This window comes from Ovis aries, chromosome 6 (assembly GCF_016772045.2).
Source record: "Ovis aries strain OAR_USU_Benz2616 breed Rambouillet chromosome 6, ARS-UI_Ramb_v3.0, whole genome shotgun sequence".
NCBI lineage: Eukaryota > Metazoa > Chordata > Mammalia > Artiodactyla > Bovidae > Ovis > Ovis aries.
Genome location: NC_056059.1, coordinates 45,430,993 through 45,445,082, shown reverse-complemented (window position 1 = coordinate 45,445,082; position 14,090 = coordinate 45,430,993). Strand labels below are relative to the sequence as shown.

General features: G+C 40.5%; 1 protein-coding gene across 6 annotated transcripts in view; it reads right to left on the bottom strand.

The window, feature by feature from the left end:
- ZCCHC4 (zinc finger CCHC-type containing 4) overlaps positions 1-10,544 on the bottom strand; it is a 58,786-nt gene extending 48,242 nt beyond the window's left edge. For all 6 annotated transcript variants that reach the window (XM_004009747.5, XM_012179757.4, XM_060416932.1 and 3 more), the window contains exons 1-3: positions 10,392-10,544; positions 9,506-9,624; positions 8,706-8,788 (exon numbers count right to left, since the gene is read on the bottom strand). In XM_004009747.5, coding sequence (XP_004009796.1) covers positions 8,706-8,788; positions 9,506-9,624; positions 10,392-10,518 — 329 coding nt within the window. In that variant the 5' untranslated portion in view covers positions 10,519-10,544. The remainder of the gene's footprint in view (positions 1-8,705; positions 8,789-9,505; positions 9,625-10,391) is intronic.
- Positions 10,545-14,090: the final 3,546 nt, after the last annotated feature.

The following is a 14,090-nucleotide window of genomic DNA, read 5'->3' as shown; positions in this document are numbered from 1 at the left end:
AAATATGAGTATCAGAGTATAAAATGGAAACAAAATCCAAATAAAACCAGCAAAGGAAGGGGAAGAGAAAGTGGGAGTTAGTAGAAGCATACTGATTTTCTCATGTTTTAGAGCCATAGGCCAAAAGATATAATTTAAAACTGAAAAATCAAGTAAAAGTGCTATAAGCAACAATCAAAGGTATGAGGTTAACCTTAAAAAGAAATAATCAACTGAAATCAGATAGTAACTATAGAGAAGGAAAGACAGAAGAAGAAATATATAAAGTCACCATTTCTCATTTTTAGATGAGGGCAATATATAAAAAAAATTAAATCTGGTTTAAAAAACCACAAAGGCAACCATGAAAACAATAATACAGAAGAAACGCACGTCAAAAAAAGCAAACATAGACCATAGAGTGAAAGAGAATAAAAAGAAGCAATAAATATCATACAGCAAAACCAGGACCAAGCGTATCTATCATACCTACCATTAAAATGGGCTAAATAAACCCACCCATTAGAAGAAAGACTGGATCACAAAAGCAAAATCCAATCAACCTATTTCATCACATCTACTGAAGCGACTTAGCAGAAGATGCATACATTTTCATATTTTAGCATCGAGGATATTGAGACATGATTTAAAACTGCCATCAGCCAGACTGTAGGTGGAGCGTCACTGCCATCATCCTATGACTCAGTCCTGACACACAAAGTTATTGTGCCTGCAGTCAAGGACCAAACCAGAGCAACAGAGCGGAAGCACGTAAGTTGCTTCAGTTGTGTCTGACTCTTTGCGACCCTATGGACTGTAGCCCGCTAGGCTCCTCTGTCCTTGGGATTCTCCAGGCGTTAATACTAGAGTCGGTTGCCATGCCCTTCTCCAGGAGATCTTCTCAACCCAGGGGTCAAACCCACATCTCTTACAACTCCTGCATTGGCAGGCGGGTTCTTTACTGCTAGCACCACCTGAAGAAGCCCTGGAAACCGAAGCACACTTTTGATATCAGAGAAGTAAACACTCATCATTGAATGAAAGACAAAAGCAATCAAAGGCTTTACAGGAAAAAGGAGAAAGGAAGCTCCCCAAAGAGATAATGCTATGTCAGCTTCTGCTACTTAAAAACAGGCCTATCACACACCCATTGAAGCCAACTGAAGGCAGGACAAAGTGCAAATCACCAGGAAGAGATGAAAGTTCAAAGCCAGGGGCTAGTGTGGCAATTCACTAACTACACGGAACTATCTTAAGCCACTAAGTTTAATTATTTTTAAGAAAAGAAAAAGAACAATGTTAAATGAACCTCCACTTACATATTTTGTGTCTGGTCAAAGCTATCCTTCAGAAAGTTTTTATTGCTAGTTTAGTAACCTTCTCTTGACAAGATCAACTGAGATCTTAGGCATATTTCTATTCAAAATTACGTCATCATTCAACGACGTGGCTTTATGTAACATTCAGACACAAGAGCTTTTTTTAAGCTTGGCAGGAAGAACATGAGACTCTCCAGAGCGAAGGATTACTCAGTGCTCCCTCCTCATCTGCACTTACTACACACTCCCGGGGGCAAGAAGAAATTCATTCTGCTGCACGGCTCAGCATGACTCACAAACTGCAGGCTAGCATTCTGAATGTCACTTTTATTGATCTCCATTTGATGTTCCATTTGTCTTTCCAAGAGTAGACAAATTATGTTTATGGCATTTCCCTAATAGCAGACCTTGAAAATCTGAGTTTAAATGAGCTCTGAAAAAAATATAACCAAATGAATTACCAACTAAACAAAACTATCTGGATGCACATAAATTAATGCTGATTTTAGCATTAAAATAAATCTTCTCTAAGACTTCAGGGATCATGATAAAGATGCCAACATACTACATAATAGAATACATAACAGGCAGCTAAAAACTGTAAGGAAAGTCAAGTTTCAGGCACAAAATGTAAACCAGTCAGCTGAACACATATGAAATATAAAGCATGGTTCAAAGAGTAAAATTAGGAAAATGATTATCAAATCCTATATTGTAGAACTTAGAAGTCTGTACAGCACTGCCAGTTCCATAATAAAAATCAAGTAACAAAAGTCTATTTATCTCAATAACTACAATTGTTCTTTTAACAATTCCAAAACTAAATCAATGAAAAGCTAATGCTATGTCAGTAACAGATGAAAAGTTTGCTTTATAAAATAGGTATAATGTTTAAATGCATTTTAACACTTTCAAATATAGTTACTTAATAAGATAACACAAATGAGTTGTATAAAATTAAATTAGAAAACAATTATAATCTCAAGTAATAGTATGTCATCTTTAGGTTCATTACACGCAAGAATAATTTGCTAGTCTCAAACTGAAGACACACTAAAAGAATAAGCAATTAATAGCATAGAACAGGTAATTTAATAAGCTTTGGTTTGAGAAAGGCAACATTTTTAATTTTGAAGAATGATTAATTTCAAACTTTTCACTCTGAAGCAAGCAAATAAGAAAGCATAAATAAGAGCATCAGCTATAAAGTGATGCAGTAAAATCAATGACACTGCACTTCAAAAAGTGTAAACTTTTACCAATCCTCCAAAATCTATTTAAATACCATATCCTTAAACTGAATCAGTTAGTGAAGGCACAAATAATGTGTAAAGCTTCTGACCTTCCACAGTACAGTTTTTCTAAGAATACTGGCAACATAGTACATCTTCTTTGCAGTGTATTATTTTTAAATATATCTCAACTCCATTATTACTAGCATTTTAAGTTTTTTTTGAGTCCTCAACAAAGAATGAATAAATGATTGGATGGATGGAAAGATAGATAAATGGACAGAGGCCTGGGGAACAAAATCTGAGGTTTTGGATCACAGATGATTTAAGACAAGCTCTCAATTATCAGTACTAGAACAGATGAAATTACAGCCCCCAGGAAATAACCTTTTGAAAAAATTTTAATATTTTCATATTCTAGCCAGTGTTTTTATTTCTAATTATCATGAAATATGTATTTCAAAAATTCTTCAGTATCAAAAACCATACTCTGGCAGTACAAAGATTTGCACAGTGGTTTAGCTCCAGGCTAAAATCTTATTATGTAAGGAAAGAAGATCATGTAAATTTTCTTACGGAATTTAACTGAATCACCAGTATTTTTATGCAATAACATGAAATACATGCTTATTAGCTAAAAGTGATATGGTAGAGTACAAAAGTAAGTACACATTATGACCACAACCCCTTTGCACAGGAAAAAGGCCAGGAGGAAAGTACTAGAAAATGACCAAAGCGATGGCTTCAAAGGGAAAAACCTACTTTCTACTTTCTGCATTTATTCTATCTCATTATGATAACCTCATAATAATATATCTCTATATAACTTTTATATCCTCAAATCTCCTTAAATTAAATTACTACACATCATATATTAATTACTATCTGCTTTGAGTGCCGAAGAATTGATGCTTTTGAACTGTGGTGTTGGAGAAGACTCTTGAGAGTCCCTTGGACTGCAAGGAGATCCAACCAGTCCATCCTAAGGAGATCAGTCCTGGGTGTTCACTGGAAGGACTGATGCTAAAGCTGAAACTCCAATACTTTGGCCACTTCATGTGAAGAGTTGACTCATCGGAAAAGACCCTGATGCTGGGAGGGATTGGGGGCAGGAGGAGAAGAGGACGACCAAGGATGAGATGGCTGGATGGCATCACTGACTCGATGGACATTAGTTTGGGTAAACTCCGGGAGTTGGTGATGGACAGGGAGGCCTGGTGTGCTGTGATTCATGGGGTTGCAAAGAGTAGGACATGACTGAGCGACTGAACTGAACTGAATTATATGCTTAAAAATACTACTTCAGAATCAGAGAGGCATAAGTTTGAGTCACTGCTCAGTCATTCTAGTAGTATGAAGTTGATGAGGTTAACTTAACTTCTCCAAGCCACAAGTTTCATCTAAACCACCTTGGCAGGATTAAATAGTATCTCATGGAGTAGGAAACAGCAACCCACTTCAGTATTCTTGCCTGGAGAATCCCATGGACAGAGGAGCCTGGTGGGCTACAGTTCTTGGGGTCACAAAGAGTTGGACACAACTGAGTGACTTTCACTTCACTTCACATGGAAAACACCTCACATGATGCCTGGCTCAGTGGTACCCAATTTTCATCAATTCTCCTTTCAACATTTTTCATTGTTGATTTAATTCCCATAAATTAAGAAGATATCAAGTTAATTCCCATAAATTAAGTAGATATCACTAAGTACTATAGTTAAGGGGCAATCAAGCTATCTTTAAAAGAGTCACCTCCATCAAAGGACTTTAAAAGCTCAGGAAGACACTTTTAACAGATCCCAGTATCCTTTCCACTTAAGCTAGACAAGACTTCAGAATCTTTCTCAACATAGCAACCCAGGTAACCAGAAAGAGCTGTCACAAGAGTGAAAACCCGTTTGTCATCAGCAACCCAGACTAGAGGCTTTGAACGAAGCTTCCCCCAGTACATAGAGCACGATGCCTACCACAAAGGAAAGGGATGAATTTTCTTCACAAGTTTACCAACAAATTAAACCTGTGACTCAATTCCAGTTAACCCAATAAAACATTTTAAAACTGCAGATTTTTAAAGACAGATGTTATAGTTTTTTAAAAAAAATTTTAGTTCTTTTATTAATACTATTTCAATAAAGAAGATTACAGTATCATGAAACTGGATTTGGCAATGATTCTTAGCTATGATAACAAAAGCACATGCAACAACAACAAAAAAAATTGAAAGATGAGACCCTTTGATACACTCTTGTGGTAAAGAATCCCCCTGCCAAAGCAAGAGACACAAGGGATTCAGGTTCAATCCCTGGGTTGCGAAGATCCCCTGGAGTAATATATGGCAACCCACTCCAATATTCTTGCCCGAGAATCCCATGGACAGAGGAGCCTGGCGAGCTACAGTCCTTGGGGTCACAAAAGAGTCAGACGCGACTGAGTGCATGCACACACACACACCTGGAACATATAAAGAACTCCTGCAGCTCAACTACAAAAACAGTGATGACCTTGGTAAAGTAGGCAAAGGACATGAATAGACATTTCTCCAAGAAGATATATAAATGGCCAAAATGCATTTGAAAAGATGGTCAACACCATTAACACAGAAGGAAACAAAAATTAATACAGAAGGAAACAAAAATCAATACAGAAGGAAACAGAAAATCAAAGACACAACTGCTAGGATGGCTATCCTAGCAAAAAATAATAATAATACATGTTAGCAAAGACATGCAGAAATTGGAACCCTCCTACATTGCTGCGGGGGGGGGGGGTGATATAAAACGTTGAAGCTACTGTAGAAAACGGGTTGGCAATTTCTCAAAAACTAAACAGTACTTTCATCAGTTCAATTCAGTTCAGTCGCTCAGTCATGTCCAACTCTTTGCGACCCCATGAATCGCAGCACACCAGGCCTCCCTGTCCATCACCAACTCTCGGAGTTCACTCAGACTCACATCCATCGAGTCAGTGATGCCATCCAGCCATCTCATCCTCGATCGTCCCCTTCTCCTCCTGCCCCCAATCCCTCCCAGCATCAAAGTCTTTTCCAATGAGTCAACTCTTCGCATGAGGTGGCCAAAGTACTGGAGTTTCAGCTTTAGCATCATTCCTTCCAAAGAACACCCAGGGCTGATCTCCTTTAGAATGGACTGGCTGGATCTCCTTACAGTCCAAGGGACTCTCAAGAGTCTTCTTCAACACCACAGTTCAAACGCATCAATTCTCTGGCGCTCAGCCTTCTTCACAGTCCAACTCTCACATCCATACATGACCACTGGAAAAACCACAGCCTTGACTAGACGGACCTTAGTCGGCAAAGTAATGTCTCTGCTTTTAAATATTCTATCTAGGTTGGTAATAACTTTTCTTCCAAGGAGTAAGCGTCTTTTAATTTCATGGCTGCAGTCACCATCTGCAGTGATTTTGGAGCCCAAAAAAATAAAGTCTGACACTGTTTCCACTGTTTCCCATCTATTTCCCATAAAGTGATGGGACCAGATGCCATGATGATCCAGTAATTCTACTTCTAGGGATGTACACAAAGAAATGAAAACAGGGACTCAAACTATTCATACACCAACATGTGTTGACTATTACATACAACGGCCAAAAGGTGGAAACATCTGGGTATCCACTGATGGATAGACAAGATGTGGTACACATATACAAATGAATGTCATTCAGCCATAAAAAGGATGAAGTTTTGATACATGCTACAACATGGATAAGCCTTGAAAACACTACTATAAGTGAAATAAGCCAGACACAACAGGACAAATACAGATTATTCTGTTATCTGAAGTACCTAGAATGGTCAAATTCATAGAGACAAAAAGTAGATTAGAGGTTATCACAGACTGGAGGAAGGTTCAATGGAGAGTTATTACTTAACAGTGACAGAATTTGTTTGGGGTGATGAAACGAAGTGGTGATGGTTGCACAACACTGTTAATATAATTATCACCACTTTATTCTGTCATTTTTGAGACTGCATCCAAGTTCTGCATTTCAGACTCTTTTGTTGACTAGGATGGCTACTCCATTTCTTCTAAAGGATTCCTGCCCACAGCAGTAGATATAATGGTCATCTGAGTTAAATTCACCCATTCCAGTCCATTTTAGTTTGCTGATTCCTAGAATGTCGACATTCACTTCTGTCATCTCCTGTTTGATCACTTCCAATCTGCATTGATTGATGGACCTAACATTCCAGGTTCCTGTGCAATGTTACTCTTTACATCATCGGACCTTGATTCCGTCACCAGTCCCATTCACAACTGGGTGTTGATTTTGCTTTGGCTCCATCCCTTCATTCTTTCTGGAGTTATTTCTCCACTGATCTCCAGCAGCATACTGGGCACCTACCGACCTGGGGAGTTCATCTTTCAGTATCCTATCTTTTTGCCTTTTCACACTGTTCATGGGGTTCTCGAGGCAAGAATACTGAAGTGGTTTGCCATTCCCTTCTCCAGTGGACCACATTCTGTCAGACCTCTCCACCATGACTCACCCGTCTTGGGTGGCCCCACAGGGCATGGCTCAGTTTCATTGAGTTAGACAAGGCTGTGGTCCATGTGATCAGAAACGCAATGCCAAAGAATGTTCAAACTACCGCACAATTGCACTCATCTCACATGCTAGTAAAGTAATGTTTGAAATACTCCAAGCCAGGCTTCAGCAATACGTGAACTGTGAACTTCCAGATGTTCAAGCTGGTTTTAGAAAAGGCAGAGGAACCAGAGATCAAATTGCCAACATCCGCTGGATCATGGAAAAAGCAACAGAGTTCTAGAAAAACATCTATTTCTGCTTTATTGACTATGCCAAAGCCTTTGGCTGTGTGGATCACAACAAACTGTGGAAAATTCTGAAAGAGATGGAAATACCAGACCACCTGACCTGCCCCTTGAGAAATCTATATGCAGGTCAGGAAGCAACAGATAGAACTGGACATAGAACAACAGACTGGTTCCAAATAGGAAAAGGAGTATGTCAAGGCTGTACACTGTCACCCTGCTTATTTAACTTATATACAGGGTACATCTTGAGAAACGCTGGGCTAGAGGAAGCACAAGCTAGAATCAAGACTGCCGGAAGAAATATCAATAACCTCAGATATGCAGATGACACCACCCTTATGGCAGAAAGTGAAGAAGAATTAAAGAGCCTCTTGATGAAAGTGAAAGAGGAGAGTGAAAAAGTTGGCTTAAAGCTCAACATTCGGAAAACTAAGATCATAGCATCCGGTCCCATCACTTCATGGTAAATAGATGGGGAAACAGTGGAAACAGTGGCTGACTTTATTTTTCTGGGCTCCCAAATCACTGCAGATGGTGACTGCAGCCGTGAAGTTAAAAGACGCTTACTCCTTGGAAGGAAAGGTATGACCAATCGGCTGCTGCTGCTGAGTCGCTTCAATCACGTTCAACTCTGTACGACCCCATAGACAGCAGCCCACCAGGTTCCCCTGTCCCCGGGATTCTCCAGGCAAGAACACTGGAGTGTGTTGCCATTTCCTCCTCCAATGCATGAAAGTGAAAAGTGAAGTCCTAAACAGCATATTAAAAAGCAGAGATATTACTTTGCCAACAAAGGTCAGTCTAGTCAAGGCTATGGTTTTTCCTGTGGTCATGTACGGATTTGAGAGTTGGACTAAAGAAAGCTGAGCGCCAAAGAATTGATGCTTTTGAACTGTGGTGTTGGAGAAGACTCTTGAGAGTCCCTTGGACTGCAAGGAGATCCAACCAGTCCATTCTAAAGGAGATCAGTCCTGGGTGTTCATTGGAAGGACTGATGTTGAAGCTGAAACTCCAATACTTTGGCTACCTCATGCAAAGAGCTGACTCATCTGAAAAGATCTTGATGCTGGGAGGGATTGAGGGCAGGAGGAGAAGGGGACGACAGAGGATGAGATGGTTGAATGGCATCACCAACTCAATGGACATGGATTTGGGTGTACTCAGAGAGTTGGTGATAGACAGGGAGGCCTGGTATGCTGTGGTTCACGGGGTCACAAAGAGTTGGATACGACTGAGCGACTGGACTGAACTGAATTGCTAAATGTTAAATATACATTTTACCACAACAAAAATACACTAATTACTTAAAGTAAACTTAAAGGCACAGAGAAAAAAATCAACAATGGGATAATAAATTAAAAGTGACACCCCATCAGTACCTTTCCACACACTGAGCTCGGGATAAAGGAGGCTGACAGCTTCGGTTATGGGCTTCCCGGGCAGCAAGTCTGGCTCCTGACAACTGAAAGATAGTACAAAATCCACTTAGTAAATCATCAAACTGGCTAACATCCTAGATAAAGTATCATATTCGAACACCAAGAAGCCAAAAACTCAGGCAGCTCAAAGCTGTAAACAAGCATTCATTTCGGGGGAAAACAAAAGACATTAAGCTGGGGAAACTCTAGACCAGTTTGAAACAGCAAACAATGTATTGAATCACTGAGAGATTAATTCAGACACAGTGATCTTAAAAAGTCTACAAAAGAGTGGCACACAGACTGTTTCCCAATAAACCTAACAAAGCTGAAAGTTTTCTAGTCAAAACTTTCAGAAACTTGAATTGGCACTAAGCCAAGAGGATACCAAGCTCATAAATGTATCTCTAAGTGCCTTCCTCAGCCATCCAGTAGCTGAAAAAAGGATGTTTGATGCAAACGCTTCCCAAAAAGGGTTTTTCTAAAACATTTCCTGGAATGATCATGACCTGCATTCTTCAGGAAGAAATCTATATTTGCAAACTCAGTATTAATACCTCAGAAAGTTTTAAAGGAAATTCATTCTTTGAGACAGTAGTTTAAGACATCAGTAGTCAGAGTAAGTTCAAAGTAAATATAAACTCCAATCTCTGGACCAAAAAACATGGTATCTTCATCTCTTAAGAGGTTTATCTCATACATTCTCAACAAAATGTCACACACATCAAAAATAAATAAATATATCCAGAAAGCTGATATACCTTTTCATCTTCCCATTGAAAAAAATTACAATCTTTTCTATCTCTACAAGCTGAACAGGCATAAAACCTCCGTGTTTCTTCTTTCCCTTGGTTCACTTTTGCAAACAGAAGAGTGGGTCCTAGTTCCATAATAAGAAAAAACATGTCAGTCATCGATATCAAGTTTCTAGTTTTCACCGACCTCAAATAAAATGTTTTAGTTTTATGCATAGGTTGTCATAATTAAATGCAATACTTCGATAATTTTTTTTTTAACCGAAAGTCACAACATTCAGGCACTGACTACTTAGGAAATATATTTCGAAAACCAGTCTCTCCAGAAAGAAAACGCTAGTGTCAGTACAGTTGCAGTCCACATGGTGAACCGTCTAGGTCCTGACACAACAACAGAGTTCGAACAACTGAGCACTTTGTTACCTCCGCTCAGTTACCTTTTCAGTAAAACTCTTAGCATTTAGATTTGGACACACTCTCTCTCCCCGAGTTAGAGAAAAACTGGGTCTGGTTTCTAAGCAAGAATTCATGATTTCGCGCCTCCCTAACTTTTTTTTAACTAAAAATAAAGCAAATCAACAAATGAAATATCAAAGTACTTCGCAATGGGAATTACTCAATAACATACATCCTTTGTGCCTAGCCTCTGCCTCGTCCCTTCAAAAAAGACGTAACCGCGATGGAGCCAAAATCACAACAAGAAGGCTTCTTTGAAGGTTTCTTAAGTAAGTGGCAAAGCACAACTTCCAGAGGAAGGAGCGTCTTCTAGAACCATACTCAGTGGGAGAGAGAGGCAGATAAAAATTCGGGAGCCCTAAATGCCCCAGGCACCCTCAGGCTAACCACGCCCCTTGGCGCCAGACAGCCAGGCTGAGCCCAGACGCGGACCCACCGTGAGGGCACAGCGGGGCGGGGGTGGCAGGATCAGAAGAAAGCACCACCTCGACTCCCGAGTATCCCCGATGACCCGAACTCCCCTCTGCCTCCAAGGTTCCAAGCTGGTCCCTGGAGGTCGCCATCTTCCCACCGCCGTCCCGAAAGCCTCAGTCCGGACCAAAGAGGCTGAGAAAGAGCGCCGCTTGGGCCTGCAGCCACTTTAGAGCGCCCCCACGCTGCTAGGAGGAACTTCGGCCGCTGGAGCGGAAGTCATGCCCCTAAACCCTGTCCCTTGCTAGCTGGAGGCTAGGAGGTCCCTCTCCTGGGAGTGAGTGGGAGACGGGATGGGTTGACAGGCAACTTGTTGGACCCTGTGCAGTAAGCTCACCTATTTTCTGCCTCAGCCTTAGTACCTTAGGATCCGTGAGTACCCTCCTTGAGTAAGAATATAGCCAGGAGCTGGTAAAGAATCACCTGAAATGGGGGAGACTTGGGTTCTATCCCTGGGTTGCAAAAATCCCCTGGAGAAGGGAAAGGCTACCCACTCCAGTATCCTGGCCTTGAGAATTCCACAGACTGTATAGTCCATGAGGTCCGGGAGTTTCCCCTTACACTCTGTGAAGATTATGACCGCAGATGACTCTTAGCAGTGCAGCAAAGATTTGGTCTGGTTAAAAATCCAAAAGGCAACATAACCACCATCACCAGCCACGACTGATAAAAATAGCTGAAGACTCAACTTAGTAAAAATGTCACTTATACCCATATTTACAGCATATCTTTGTCAGATGTTTGTAGGTTTGGACAATATTATTCTGAAATTCATAAGGATAGGTGAGAAAACTACAATAGGCTAAACAATTTTGAAAAAAAATGAAGTAGGAGAAATTAGTTTACCCAGTTTCAAGACTTATTATGTAACTGCAGTAAACACATGAATATTGTAGATGAAACAGTCAATGTCTATAGTATGTAATATATACTATATATATACAGAGCTCCACCCATCAACAGAAAATTGAATTAAAGATTTACTGAGCATGGCCCCGCCCATCAGAATAAGACCCACTTTCCCCCTCAGTCAGTCTATCCCATCAGGAAGCTTCCATAAGCCTCTTATCCTTCTCTATCAGAGGGCAGACAGACTGAAAACCACAATCACAGAAAACTAATCAAATTGATCACATGCACCACAGCCTTGTCTAACTCAATGAAACTATGATCCTTGTTGTGTAGGGCTAACCAAGATGGACGGATCATGGTAGAGAGTTCTGACAAAATGTGGTCCACTGCAGAAGGGAAAGGCAAACCACTTCAGTATTCTTGCCCTGAGAACCCCATGAACAGTATGAAAAGGCAGAAAGATAGGACACTGAGAGATGAATGCCCCAGGTCAGCAGGTGCCCAATATGCTACTGGAGAAGAGTGGAGAAATAACTCCAGAAAGAATGAAGAGAGAGGCAAAGCAAAAACAACACCCAGTTGTGGAGGTAACTGGTAATGGAAGTAAGGTCCAATGCTGTAAAGAGCAATATTGCATAGGAACCTGGACAGTTAGGTCCATGAATCAAGGCAAATTGCAAGTGGTCAAACAGGAGATGGCAAGAATGAACGTTGATATTTTAGAAATCGGTGAACCAAAGTGGGCTGGAATAGGTGAATTTCACTCAGATGACCATTATATCTACTACTGTGGGCAAGAATCCCTTAGCAGAAATGGAGTTGCCATCATAGTCAACAAATGCGTCTGAAATGCAGTACTTGGATGCAATTTCAAAATGACAGAATGATCTCTGTTCATTTCCAAGGCAAACCATTCAATATCACAGTAATCCAAGTCTATGCCCCAACCAGTAATGCTGAAGAAGCTGAAGTTGAACGGTTCTATGAACACCTACAAGACCTTCTAGAAGTAACACTCAAAAAAGATGTCCTATTCATTATAAAGGACTGAAATGCAAAAGTAGAAAGTCAAGAAACACCTGGAGTAACAGGCAAATTTGGCCTTGGAGTACAGAATAAAGCACGGCAAAGGCTAATAGAGTTTTGCCAAGACAACGCACTTGTCATAGCAAACACCCTCTTCCAACAACACAAGAGAAGACTCTGCACATGGACATCACCAGATGGTCAACACCGAAATCATATTGATTATATTTTCTGCAGCCAAAGATGGAGAACCTCTATCCAGTCAGCAAAAACAAGACAGGGAGCTGACTGTGACTCAGATCATGAACTCCTTATTGCCAAATTCAGACTAAAGTTGAAGAGAGTAGGGAAAACCACTAGGCCATTCAGGTATGACCTAAATCAAATCCCTTATGATTATACAGGGAAAGTGAGAAATAGATTTAAGGGACTAGATCTGCTAGACAGAGTGCCTGATGAACTATGGACAGAGGTTCATGACATTGTACAGGAGACAGGGAGCAAGACCATCCCCCCCAAAAAAAAGAAATGCAAAAAAGCAAAATGGCTATCTGGGAGGCCTTAAAATCGCTGTGAAAAGAAGAGAAGCAAAAAGCAAAGGAGAACAGGAAAGATATGCCCATTTGAATGCAGAGTTCCAAAGAATAGCAAGGAAAGAAAAGAAAGCCTTCCTCAGTGATCATTGCAAAGAAATAGAGGAAAACAATAAAACGTGAAAGACTAGAGATCTCTTCAAGAAAATTCAAGATACCAAGGGAACATTTCATCCAAAGATGGGCTCAATAAAGGGCAGAAATTGTGTGGACCTAACAGTAGAAGAAGATATTAAGAAGAGGTGGCAAGAATATGCAGAACTATACAAACAAGATCTTCATGACCCAGATAACCATGACGGTGTGATCACTCACCTAGAGCCAGACATCCTGGAATGTGAAGTCAAGTGGGCCTTAGGAAGCATCACTATGAACAAAGCTAGTGGAGGTGATGGAATTCCAATTGAGCTATTTCAAATCCTGAAAGATGATGCTGTGAAAGTGCTGCACTCAATATGCCAGCAAATTTGGAAAACTCAGCAGTGGCCACAGGACTGGGAAAGGTCAGTTTTCATTCCAATCCCAAAGAAAGGCAATGCCAAAGAATACTCAAACTACCACACAATTGCACTCGTCTCACACACTAGTAAAGTAATGCTCAAAATTCTCCAAGCCAGGCATCAACAATACATGAACCGTGAACTTCCAGATGTTCAAGCTGGTGTTAGAGAAGGTAGAGGAACCAGAAATCAAATTGCCAACATCCATTGGGTCATCAGAAAAGCAAGAGAGCTCCAGAAATACATCTATTCCTATTTTCTCCTTTGTTGACTATGCCAAAGCCTTTGACTGTGTGGATCACAACAACCTGTGGAAAGTTCTTCAAGAGATGGGAATACCAGACCACCTGACCTGCCTCTTGAGAAATCTGTATGCAGGTCAGGAAGCAACAGATAGAACTGGGCATGGAACAACAGACTGGTTCCAAATAGGAAAAGGCGTACATCAAGTCTGTTTATTGTCACCCTGCTTATTTATCTTATATGCAGAGTACATCATGAGAAACGCTGGGCTGGAGGAAGCATGAGCTGGAATCAAGATTGCCGGGAGAAATATCAATACCCTCAGATATGTAGATGACACTACCCTCATGGCAGAAAGCAAAGAAGTACTAAAGAGCCTCTTGATGAAACTGAAAGAGGAAAGTGAAAAAGTTGGCTTAAAGCTCAACATTCAGAATACAAAGATCATGG